We start from the raw sequence: 13,073 nt of genomic DNA on the forward strand, positions 1-13,073 counted from the left end.
GGTGTTCGCCGTGAGCGGGAATCAAACTCGAGTAGTCGGGTTCATAGCACAGCACGCCAAACCGCTACACTATCCTCAAACATTCACACACACACTTTCTAGATAACACATGCGCACACACACATGGAATCATACAAACAAAATACAAAGATCCTATGTATAGCCATGACAGACTTGTCGGGGTTAAGCCACTGTTAGCGAGCACCTACTAAGACTGGCATTGTACACAAAATATGGTGGAATGATCAGCACCGCACACCCAGCCACCCTTTGTCTCATGTTCACACATTGAAACTTGGCACTCATTTAAGGCAAAGTACACGTGGGAGACCCTGTACAGGTTATTTTCACAGCAGAATATCGACCTCCGGACACCGCATAATTAGCACTTCTCATTGCACCACCACCTCACCCCGCCGCTATCACCACCCCCCCCCCCATCTCGGGAGGTGATCGGCATCTCATACCCCCTTGCACCCTGCACAGGCTGTTGGAGCAGGTGCTGCTGCTTTGCAAGCACCCATCACGGCTAGAACGCTGCACGAAGGGGTGGTGCGAAAGCAGGTGAGGGCTCTCATAAAAGTGCTGGCCCTACGGCGCATGAATGCTGCCAGGCTGTGGTGCAGGGTGTAAGTGCAGGGCTGTAGTCCAGCGTTGATAAGGCGTGCAGGGCTCGCGGTGCAGCGTGTTTGGGGAGCAGACATCCGTACCCTGTTTTGAGTCTGTCCGAGCGTGCAACTCGGCTCCCCCTTGAAAAACAGGCTTGCAGTCTCAAGGCTCTCTCTCGCATGGAGACGTCTCTCTCGCTCGTGCTCTCTCACTCCCTCCGGGTCCCCGAGCTCACCTTTGGTTTTGAAGGAGAAGCGACAGACGTTGCAGCGGTAGGGCCGCAGGTCGGAGTGCGAGCGGATGTGCTTGCGCAGCATGCTGGGCTTCCGGCAGCGGATGCCGCACTCCTCGCACACGTACTTGCCCCGGCCGCGGCCCCGCACGTACACGTACTCCTCGTTGGACTTGTACCTGGTGGTGAGCATCGGCAGAGAAAAAGAGAGGGCAGCTTGTAATGGAGGAGTAGGTTGAATAATAAACACGACTAGTAACGCGCACGTATTTCGCAACGTTCGATCGAGAACTCGAAGGTGCGCAGCCACAGCTCAAAGTCCCTCATATGCCGGCGTGAACCAGGTGGGAGCCTGGGTAGGTGAGCGCTTGGACAGGTGAAAGCCTCAACCAGGTGATAACCCAGACAGGTAAGAGCCTAAACGAGTAAGAGTCTGAATAGGTGAGAGCCTGAACCAGATGAGAGCCTAAGCCAGATGAAAGCCTGAGCAAGGTGAGAGAGCCTGGACAGGTGACAGCCTGGACAGGTGAGAGCCTTAAGAGCTGCTGCTTTAAGGTGGCTGGTGCTTGGATGCTACGTATCTGCAGTGGGGGAAAGTTCCGGACGGTTGCTCGTGCAGCTACATAAAAATGCCGCGCAGCCAACATAGTCCTTGGCTCTGGGTACGATGAGCAGATTATTGGCCGTGCTCTGTAGAACGTGGCGGTTTGCTGAGGTCGGTGGAGTGAGAAGAGTGGAGAGGTATGGTGGGGGGGGTGACCTTGAGATAGAGATCGATGACACAGGATGGAGATTTTATATTGTCCTACTTTATCCAGGCCTCTGTTATTATCAAATTACTATTTAATTTGAATAATATCCTTTTAAGTTATTTCAAGAGTGTATGAGGAAGGGCTCACATCTGTGATGTAGAAACTATATTTGCATTTAGGTTGCTAGCACATTTGAAACCACGGCATTGAAAACACAAAGGCCTCCTCTTGCGAACAAAGTCACATTTGCCCATTCGTGCCCACTTCAGAGCAGACGAAACGCATCGATAGTCGTGGCCGTGTGGCAACTACTGGGCGGATGCGGGAACCGAAGCACTGACCCCCCCCCTCCCCGGAGTGCTTAGCGGCCTCAGTGGAGAAATGGACCGGAAAGTGGCTTTGCTGATATTTTGGTTACGGTTCGAATTTAGAAGTGCAAAAAAAGAGCTTCCCTATCATCTCCCATCACATCCGGACGTCTGCTCGGTGCGTGACATCACAGCAACGTGTCCCGCTGGGCTATTTAAAATCTCTCCTCTGCCAGGCATTCCAGAGCAAACACTGGGCGCTCTGCCTGTTTCTACAACAGCGAGATGTATTTTTTATATTTTCCTAAACCAGGGCGTTTACGGCCATAAACTTTAACACAGGTCAAAGGTATTAAAAAGGTGCAGGTGTCCGCCACGGTCCCCGAGGACAAGCCGCCACGTTCGCCCGGTGATGTCATTTAAAAATAAATTAAATGATAAAGCAAACAATGCGTGGGCATGAGTGACACTTGAGACGTGCGGCTTAAGAGGGGGAGGTTATAACCACTGCGTAGGATCAAGCCAGCATTTGTGAGAACCTCGGTTGGAATCCCAGTAAAAACAAAAAACCCAGTATAAAACTGGGTTTGCACGTGTAGCGACTTCACTGGTAAAAGTCATGGCCTCATGGTTAAAGGGTTGCGAGTTCAAATCCCAGCTAAGATTCAATTAGTTCACGATCATCCCTCTGGGGTCAGAAAAATTAGTACCACCTGCCATGCTCCAGCACTAGTGTGGAAGTCATCAGTGTTGGCGTTAAGGAAGAACTGGGTTCCATCTTTAGCAATGCACCATTGAGTTTACACGACTGGCTCAAGATGAACAATGAGAGACACGCACTGCCCAGCCAATGTTTTCCACCCGCAAGTAACCGTCACGCTTATACTAGGACACCTCGTGAGAATGTTAATGCTCTGCTGCCAATCTTTTTTTTCCACAAAGAAACATATAAAGGCCGTTCCACTGATTAAACCACAACTATTATCACTGCCATTGTGACTTGTTTTCCCGTCTGGTTCCAGTAAATTAAAATATTAACGCTGCCCTATAACCCATGTAACTGCACTCCTTAACAAGGGACCACGGGGCAGAGATTTTGGCCTCGTTCACGCAACGCCTTCGCATCCGTTCCCAGCTCTGTTCAGCAAGCAGGATGTGACATCAGCACAAGAAGTCACGCCACCGCCACGTTTATACACGCTCGACCCTGGGCCAAGAAGATTCACGGTTCAAGCCTCCGAAACGCTTCGCCTGCCCCTTCATTGCCCACAGCAGTTGCCAACACACCAACACGCCATCTTAAAACCAACCACACTCCTCTATGCCCCAAGACCCCATCTCACCAGCAGTCTGCTTTCAGATCAGCCTGGGGCCATGCAGAATGGGTCGTGTCTAACACCGACGACGGTGATAGAGTTTTTGTTATTAAGCGCTTGTATGTGTACATATATTCAGCGCCCGGGGAAAACCCACACATATGAGGCCGGAATACACAAAGCGTCGCACAAGTAAGCTTAAATAATCCTTTGCCATACTGCATTCTCCTGGCCAGCGCCACAGAGCCCAAGCCTTCGGGTCTTGGAAATCCCAGACATGATGGCGGGAGGGGGAATAATTAGCCAATTACTAAACAGGCGAAACGTGGCTTTACTTCTGAGATTTGATGAGATCGGGAGCATTCAGGGTGAACCAGTCATAGGTGTCACGCATGATTTGGTCGTAGGTGTCACGCACTGGAAGAGTTGGAGATGCAGGCAGCAAGAGAGGAGTCTATATCGATATCTTTCGGTACACCAGGAAACCCGGTGGTTGAAGTTAGTATTAAACACTCATAATATGGTATACGTATCATAACACAGGCACACTTGGCAGGTCAAGAGTGTAATGACGGAGCGGCAGCCAAGGAATGGAACACGTGCCCACGAGCACGCCCGCCGATGAGGTGGAGCGATGAATTCAGCTCGTGCGAAGGCGATGATGGGTGGATTGTTACATCGCATGATCGCGGGAGATGGCGGAGGCTCAGTGGACTGACCGAGGCTGACTGACGATGGCGAAAACACCAAGTGTGCGTGTGTATATATGTATCTATAAAAGCCTTAGCACACGCCCACACGGCAGATTTTGCACGGTGAGGATGGGAAAAACAAGTGCTGTTGCTGAACGAGCTGCACGCGCGAGCGGGCGAGCAGGCGTCGTGCGGCTACGGCAGCGGCGACCGTTTAATCCCCGCGCTGACATCATCATTGTGCTCGGCACAAAGAATGAGCCCTCCCGAGGACGCGCTATGTTTAAAATAACAAGCCTCAATCAGGGTCAGTTAAGACGTGCTTCGTATTTACATTGGGACGGCTTTAAGATGGGTTTATTTATTTTCGTATTTATTTAATTGATTTCCAACGCCACGATTTTTTTTTTCCCTCGTTGAAAAGTCGAGTGATGTCATGAGCACAAGTTCCACTGCATCAGCACGGGAAAGTTTTGAAAAGGGAGAAATTTTGCCAACACTGGATGCACCTTTGAAAATAAAAACGAACAAGAAAACGAGCGAATGCAATTTGTAATTACGTACGCTCTGCCAGTCGCATGCGATATACGCACCACAACACAGACGCAGACTTGAGAGCGGCCAAAGAGAGGAAGGTTCAAGAATACAACAGGAATTTGAGGCGGCATGCTCGGTACTAAGATAAACAAGATGGCCCGGGGAGAACATGTGGTTGGAAAAGTTGACAAATCGTGTTGGAGTGATGGAAAAGCGCCCACGAAAAGGGAAAAATCGTCATTTTTGGGACAAGCAAAGGGGAGATGGAGCAATGAAATCAAGGCATGTGCATGAGTAACCTCAAATGGAAAACAGCTGTGCCAGGAAAGAAGGGTGTAACTTTGAGTAAGGATAGCAGTAGATTGAGAATGGCTCCAAAAACTATTCCAATTATTTCAGAGCAATCAAAGCTCACCACGTTCACAGCTTGTAACATATTTTCACGGCATAAAACGGTAATTTATATCCTCTGAAAACTGTAACATCAGTTTACATTGAATTAGCCAATTAATCTAAATGGCAACTCCCTTGGTTGACTAAAAAGGACAACTGAACTTTCAAATGCTCGTGCATGGTTTTTAGATCCCTGAGTTGAGGGTGTCAATCCCAAGTGGTGACAAGGTAACTGTGTATTTAGAACTCATGGGCTGGTCAAGAGAGAGGGAGAGTGAACGACAAAACAAAGTGAACTTATATCTCTTGTAGTTCTCTTGGAAACCGTAAATTACGATGTGGTGTGCGCTCCGCGACATTGCGCTTGTGAAAATAAACACTGACCTGCGAAAGCATTATGTCACACATGCTTTGGGCTATTTGGTAAGAATTATGGCTGATTAACGGACTTTATGGCGTGTGACAGACACCGCAATGCTGTTTCTTTTGCCCACTCTGAAAAAAGATATTCTTAGTTTCCCCTGAGGCTTGACAAACTGAGACCAATTATGGCCTGTTTCAGTTTTACAATAAAAAGGGGTTTATTTTTGACCAGCTCCTCACAGTAACAAGGCTTACTTCCTAAACTAAGCACCCTGCAATAAAGTTTTGCTTGTCGTACAAGGTTACAAGATGCCTTAGCCACGCTGCATCATGGGGACAACCCATAATACCTTTTGAACACACGGATGCTGCCATGGTGTAATGGTTAACACACTGGGGACTTGCGATACAGAGGTCACCAGTTCAATTTGATCTCCCAGTGCGGAAGTTGAAACACTACCAGCAGTATAAGTGGGTTACCCACTGTTGTATGTATATTGAACTTATTTCCCACCGTACGTAGCGCCAACAGTGCTAATCAGAGGTGCAGGAGAAAGAGAACAAACTAAACACAAAAGGCAGTTCGAAAGAAATTATTTTTTCCATCGAGTCAATTGGCAGGTCGCGTGTTGTGGGATAAAGTGCGGGTGCTGCAACTTCTTTTAAGAGGTCTGGTCAGGGTTAAAGAGTAGGCCAAGGTACCCTCTCAAGAGGCTCTCCAAGTGGAAGCACAAACTAAGCGCATAAATGTGCACGTCAGCCTGACCCTATTCCGTGACTTCAGCAGTTCCAAGTGTGGCCATTCAAACATGTGCATTGGAAACGCAGCACGGAAAGTTTGCAATCGTACCATTCAAATGTGATATCCTCGGTACAATAGAGCTATTTTACCCCACCACCACGATTGTGACCAAGGCATCAGTAGGAGCGGTCAATCCAACTGAAACAATTTAAATCAACTGCACCTGTGTGTAAGGGGGAGTGGCATTGTTTTAAATTGGTTTGGGAAACTATGGTATCTGTTACAAACATAAAAGTTTTATTTGATATTACAAAACCACTAAAAATAATACCTCCAGGAACACATAGGCTTTAAGAAGATCGAAACTGGTAATAAACCTGTAATGTTCCAGGGACAAAATCTGGCATAGAGTGGTCTGTTATGTATATGTTATCGGGTCTTTGGAGAAAATATAAAAGTGTTTAAATAAAAAATCTAATTGGCCACATCTATCTTTGTCCAAACATGGCAAGGTTAGTTTTGTAATGTGGGCCTCATTATGATGCTGAAATTGTTTCTGTGACATTCATTGTTGTCCCCTAAAGGATGAATGTTTGTTTCCAAGATGTCGCAAAAAAAAGTACCCAACGTTTAATACATTTAATTTGAATTAGAATTTCCATGTTGTCATTTCCCATAAAGAATATACTAAAGTCAAATACAGTTTGTAACATTTTTTATTATAATATGCATTATCGTGATTATCATTTTAATTCTGCATTGTAGAAAAGAATAAATTTAGCAGCAATGTCAGCAGAATGTGCTGCCTAATTGATGTAATTTAGATGCCATCGCCGATGGCTTATCCGTTTCATTTGAATCTTAATTTCTTTGACTCAAAATAGTCTCAGCGGCGTAATTTCCACTTAAGAGTTCAGTGATTCTTTCATACCAATATGGGTGTTACCATAACAACGGCCTAAAATACAATGGAAACTTCACATCTATCTCAATTGTCCCGTGTGGCATGTGGCGAGGGTCCGAGCCCTGTGCAAGTTTTCCAAAATAACGTTATTGCCCTGCCACGACGGGGATAAATGTCGAGACAAAACCAAATTATATTTTAATAGCAATGGGAGAAGGGAAGCTCCCCCCCTCTCTAACTCTGCGCGTACGATATGTGCTGTGCCAGACGACGACGCCAAAAGCCTTGGTGACCGCGATGATGTCAACGGCGCTCAGACGGGTCTTGTTAAATTTAGCGCCCGACGGCGCTGACGTGGAGTAAGACAACACGACGATCAACAGACAAGCGGGGGGGGGGGGGACTTTGAGACGGGCGCTGCAGTCAGCCCTCAAAGCCTCGCAAGGAAAGATTTGCACCTGGGGAAGCGTGCTGCCCTGATGCAAAAATACAGCAGCATCCAGAAAGCAGTTCCGCATCGGATGCACGCCTCTATTGCACCAGTAACGAAGTGCCCAAAATTCCAAGTGGCTAGCAACAGCACCATTCAAGGTGTAACAGAGAGGATTTAATTAGTTCCTTTGATTGAGTGAGGTTATCGGAACCTTAGAAAAACTAAGAATTGCTGATGTTGGGTTGGTGGGGCAACCAGACACTCAGTCTAGAGGGATATCTACAAAGGTGGCCAATGGAAAGCAGCTTTCTGACCTAGGGTACAGGTTTTTGTGCTATTCTCTTGTGCATTGGTACTCTGGTTTCCTACGCACGCCAAACACTCAAGGCATTTACTCAACCTCCCAAAGCAAATTCCTCCCATAGGAGTCCACGAACTCACCAAAACTTTCCTGGAAAACAAAGAACCATTATTATATAGAAAGCAGGAAGCAGCCAATCAAGGGAAAAGACCATTCTGCAAATCCGATTATGGTCTGTTCACATTATCACGTGAAGCCGTGTCTGAAGCTATAAATAAAAAACATAATTCCAGACCTCCAGTTTTCTTAAAAATCACAGCTTCCACAAGATAAACAAAATTAGATCCCAAAGCAAAAGAAAAAACCAAGTGTGCAGCTGAAATCAGCCTTCTGAATGCAAATGTAGTCTGAAGTTCTAAACCTTTTAAAGTGATAAAACTGGGATAACAGTGAACTTAAAAAAAAACCTTGTTGTATTTGGGCTTCAACCAGAATACAAGAGAAAAATGTTGGGATAAGTTGCTTAAAATAACAATGATCCTTGGACCCAGTTTTTTTTTATCTACAGCCACAAGGCCTGTTTTTGGCAAGAGGTTAGGGAATGTATTCTTTTATAGAGGAAGCACAAAAACTATTTGGTTTTGGAAAGTGGTTTCTATATACAAAGGTATCTCCAAACAATTAACAGACATGAAAGCATCATCTCAAACAGATGAATGGCGTGAAGAACTGTACACGTCCGAATTAAATTATTTGGCGAGGTGGAAGTGATGCAGCAGCAGCACAAAATAGACGCCATGAGGTAACTTAATATGTCCGTCTGAAAACTGGTCATCGTAAAATGTTTAAAAAATATTTCTCATCAGGCCCCCAATGTCTCTTGCCTCTATATTTAAGTTCCACAAAGAAGGGCCGTTGCCCGTAACGTCAACCGATTATATATTTTTTCTTCTAAGGCCACAGTGTCGTTGACGAGTGTGTTGAGTTTTTTTTCTTTCTTTATTTGTATTGTTGACGCGAAGAGCAGCCCATGAATACAATCTGTACATGACTGATTATATTAATCTGTTTTTACGGGCTCTCAGTCAAAATGAAGCGATATAAAAAAAAGTTTAGTGGAAATAAATTGTATATAAAAGACAACAGAGCACAAGATTTCCATTATCATAAACAAAGAATGTTACCCAGTCATTGCATGCATCATGGAACTACGCATGAAGTCCTACAATGGCCTGTGTTTCCACGACAAACAGCTTGTGCTTGTTGTCTGGTTCAGGTGAGTCAGGCATTTGCCGCCTACTCACCTGCAGCACACGTATCTTTCAAAACGAGGTCCTACTTAAACAAACAATTGAAGCGTTGTGCCATTGATAACGAAGCTGAGACCATTAAATGAAAAAAGAAACAAACGCAGTTTAACCACAGGCAGCTGCCCAGACCGACACACAGAAGAACCCTCAGACAAAGCGTCGCTTCAGTTGTTCCGACAAAATCGTTGACGCTCGCAAATTCTCTCACAAAACGCTTACCCTCCCTCGAAGATTTTGACGCGCCTCGTTTCTGGGACAGCGCCGTCTCCCCCCCCTTCCCCCGTCGCTTCGTCCAGGCTCGGCGCCTTCCCCTGGTGGGCCGGCGCCTGCTGGGGCGCGGCTTTCCCTTCGTCCTTCACCTGGCAAATCTGAAAAGGGAGCAGAAGATGGGCCCTGCCGGTCACACATTCGAGTGTCGGTAACGGGAAACAACGGAGAGGTGTGCTGAGGGGGCCACACGGCCCTTGAGTGCGGAGGAACGGAGTGGCGTAATGCGCGCGTTACATCCCAGCATCGTTGTATATTTCATCCCAATGTGACTCAAAGGTGCTGGAGCAATGCTACGAAGAGGTTAAGAATGTGCGTTCGTGTCTTTGTTACATCCTAGCCTCATTAAATTCTGGTGCAGGAACGCTTTTAAGTAGGCTGATGTGTGTTTGTGTAGTACATCCCAGCATAAGTCATGCAAGCCGGAGAGATGTGAAAGATATCCAATCCAAAGAAATTTTGATTTGTGACAAGTCTAAATACAATGAATACATCAAGCTAGAACACTAAAACAGTGTTTAGAAACTTCGCCTTGCATCATAAATATGAGGCCTGTAAAGATGTGCCGTTTAAAACCTATTCTTGCACTCACAAATAAAACACATGCAGTAGCGTAACGAGCATGGGGGCAGGGGGTGCTTTGGCCCACGATGGCAGAGGTCGCAAATGGGTTTTGATTCCTTACCCGTACCCGTACCCGGCCGCACCAGGGTCGAAAACGGGTCACCATACCCGTACCCTACTCGATACCCGGCCGGGTATCATGTAGGGTACGGGTACCCGATTGCGACCTCTGGGATGAAGCCATGTTGCAGGCGCGGGTGGGTTGATTCTAGGATCTTGAATTGTGAGAAGAGACAAGACGTTGGGTAATGAGTGACAAACGGTGACTCACCAGTGACTCACGGCCTACCCGTACCCGGCCGCACCAGGGTCGCAAACGGGTATCCGTACCCGTACCCGGCTGGGTACGGGTAGCCGGGTATCGGGTAGGGTACGGGTATCGGGTACCCGGTTGCGACCTCTGCCCGCTGGTGACCAAAGTTACGAGTTGGGGGGGGGTCCTCCTTGACAATCATTGTGAGATATATTTTCAACAACAGTGTAAAAGAACAAAACACTTATTTAAAAAGAGGTTTAAATCTTTTTTAAAATCACAATACTTTCATTTACTTTCTACCTTTTTATCCAATTTAATTAGAGCAGTAAAACGTTTGGCTCTGGCGAATTGCGCATCGTACGTCGATTTCTACGTTGTTGTCATAGTTTAAGTGGGTAGACGAGCAGAACATTTCATAGTGGTCGGGGCGAATAGGGGGAAGGTGTAATAAGGTGGCACACTTCGTTCCACGGGAGCGCGTTCACTGGAAGCCACGTCAGTGACATTTCGGTGACCCAAAGAATGAACGTTTGCCATTTGAGCGCTCCCAATAAGCGGATCCCAGAGTCAAGTTCGAATCCAGTGCCAATGAGTGGTGCGACCGTGGAAGACAAATCAAATAAATAATGGGGGCCCTACCTCACCGATTGCCGCACCCTCTGAGCTGATAATCTCGTTATGCCACTGAGTGCATGCATATAAATGTGGGTGTAAAATATTAATGTATTCATATGCATTGTATCTAATGGGTTAATATGACCCAGACAGCAACTAGAGTTCACTCCATTCATCACAATGTAATACTGTATATTATTTATATTCTTGAATGGAATCGAGACCCCTGAATTATGACACTTCATCGAATCGAGAGGGAAGCAAATTGTTAAGACGCCTGATGTGTATTCAGTTGTAGGCTGATGTTTCGGGCAAGGGCTCTTTTCACATTACAGAGAGAAGGTAGCCAGAATATTTTAACTAAAGTTGATGAGAGAATGCTCAAAATATTTTGCCTTGAAAATACTGGAACAGTTCGCACATGGACGTGTTTGCATTGGCAAAGGTTGGGTAGCAAAGAACAAAGTTTTAAATCGATCATAAGAAATCAGTTCGAACGTAAGAAACATTTTCTGAGTGGAAACTGTTCTCACATTCATGTGTTGTATTTATCGTTTTAAATCATTACATACTTTATACAAGTGCTGATTTGGTGGTGGACGTTATGCACAGGTTTTCCACACAATATTGGCACAAATACATCAACGTTGTAAATGCATGGAAATATCCGTGATATATATACAATAATATACAAACACGTGTATATAGATATTCATTGTTTTCAAAATAAAATATAAAATTCATGCTGACATCATAAATAATCCATCATTATTATTATTTACAGGCCTTTGTTAATCCAACACTCACACCCCACCATGCTGGTTAGCACACGTTGGTGAAGCTGGAGGTGGGGGGGGGCTAAGGCCGGTTCAGAGGTCCATTGTCACTCAGGTTAGTCATGGCCGGGAATCTAACTCTGGTTGCCAAGCAACGGTGTGGTGCACGAACCGTCACCGGACCTGGTTCACTACACTAACCTTATAATAGATAAACACTGAAAATATTTCCCCCAATTAAACGGTCATTATACTGGTAGGAACCCACTGGTTCCACCAGCCCACAGGGGATTATTGTGTCCGTCCATCGTGCAGGGAGGGGCTGGGTGGGGAGGGTGGGGAGGGGCTGGGTGGGGGGTGGGGAGGGTGAGGAGGGGCTGGGTGGGGGGTGGCAGGGGTGGGGCTGGGTGGGGAGGGGCTGGTCACCCCGTGGTGCCCTTATAAAACTGAATGTTTAACCTACTCACGCCGGCTTGTGCCCGCCCTCACAGTCGGGCATATTTGCGGAATACACCACACCGCCGTTGACCCTGGCCATTGACCGAGCAACCCAACGTTCCTACCAGCTCCCTCAGCAGGAATGTGTTACCATCAGCATCATGTCATGCGATGAAGAAATTCCATCCGTAATCCTTATAGGAAGTAGTGTAACATCAGCCTGTTGTTAGAGAACCCCCTTTGGAATGTGAGATCACAACACTACTTTTTATACGCATTAAATTGTCTCTTATCCATGTGCCCCGCTGTAGAGGTTATTCTGTTGCGTGGCAATCAACCAGAAATGTTTTAGTTCCCAGGGCTGAAACTGCTGAACTCAATGAAAAACAAATGTAATATAGTTTTTTTGTTCATGTGTATTTATTTGAGACCAGGCTGAGATCATCAACTCATTATAATTTAATAACGGGTGGCTGCCCAGATTCAAACTGAGGATCTCAGTGGTGCCAGCTCAACACTCTGACAATGCAGCAGGAGGAGCATGAACCTATCCAGCCACCTCATATTAGGACCATTTCAAAATCCCATTTGTCCATGTAAAAATAATACGGCAACTATAATAAATACACCTCCAATTTGCACGGTTGGCTACGTCCAGTGTGAAAGAAGTTCCACGTATATACATACAGGTATAAGTACAGTAAAACCTTGGATTGCGAGTAACTTGGTCTGCGAGTGTTTTGCAAGACGAGCAATTTTTTTAAATAAATATTAATTTGATTAACGAGCGAAGTCTTGCAATACAAGTAGTACGTATACGCTTTGTCTGACGAGCGTCACGTGATCACAACTGATATACGAGTGCTTTGATATACGAGTGCTTTGGATTACAAACACGTTTCCGGAACGAATTATGCTCGCAATCCAAGGTTATACTGTATAAGCTTATGACAGTAAAACGATAAAGATGCAAGCCCTGCAAATTGCTCGCTCACGCCACCGCTAACGGGAAGGGCCTCCACTAGAAGGAGCTCGATAGAGCCCCTGTAGAGGGTTGTTTACCCAGCCAAACATCTTGGAAGAGGAGGGAGTCCCCACACGCCACCTCTGGGTTTGCAAGTCCAGCCTGCTGACCATTGCACCACGGCAGCATCTTAAGTATAAAAAATAAATATCACTTTTAATAACATTTATGTTCACCTTCC

At 46.1% G+C, this 13,073-nt stretch overlaps 1 protein-coding gene across 3 annotated transcripts in view; it reads right to left on the reverse strand.

Annotated features, from left to right (window-relative positions):
• The window catches only part of LOC144935826 (zinc finger protein 40-like), a 101,680-nt gene that overhangs the window by 4,570 nt on the left and 84,037 nt on the right, over positions 1-13,073 (reverse strand). Inside the window, exons 4-5 of one of the 3 annotated variants that reach the window (XM_078862616.1) lie at positions 9,112-9,260; positions 845-1,020 (exon numbers count right to left, since the gene is read on the reverse strand). In XM_078862616.1, coding sequence (XP_078718742.1) covers positions 845-1,020; positions 9,112-9,260 — 325 coding nt within the window. Of the gene's footprint in view, positions 1-844; positions 1,021-9,111; positions 9,286-13,073 lie in introns of all 3 variants that reach the window. The other 2 variants (XM_078862617.1, XM_078862618.1) reach the window with 2 other exon arrangements.

Source organism: Lampetra fluviatilis, chromosome 14 (assembly GCF_964198595.1).
Source record: "Lampetra fluviatilis chromosome 14, kcLamFluv1.1, whole genome shotgun sequence".
NCBI classification, from domain to species: domain Eukaryota; kingdom Metazoa; phylum Chordata; class Hyperoartia; order Petromyzontiformes; family Petromyzontidae; genus Lampetra; species Lampetra fluviatilis.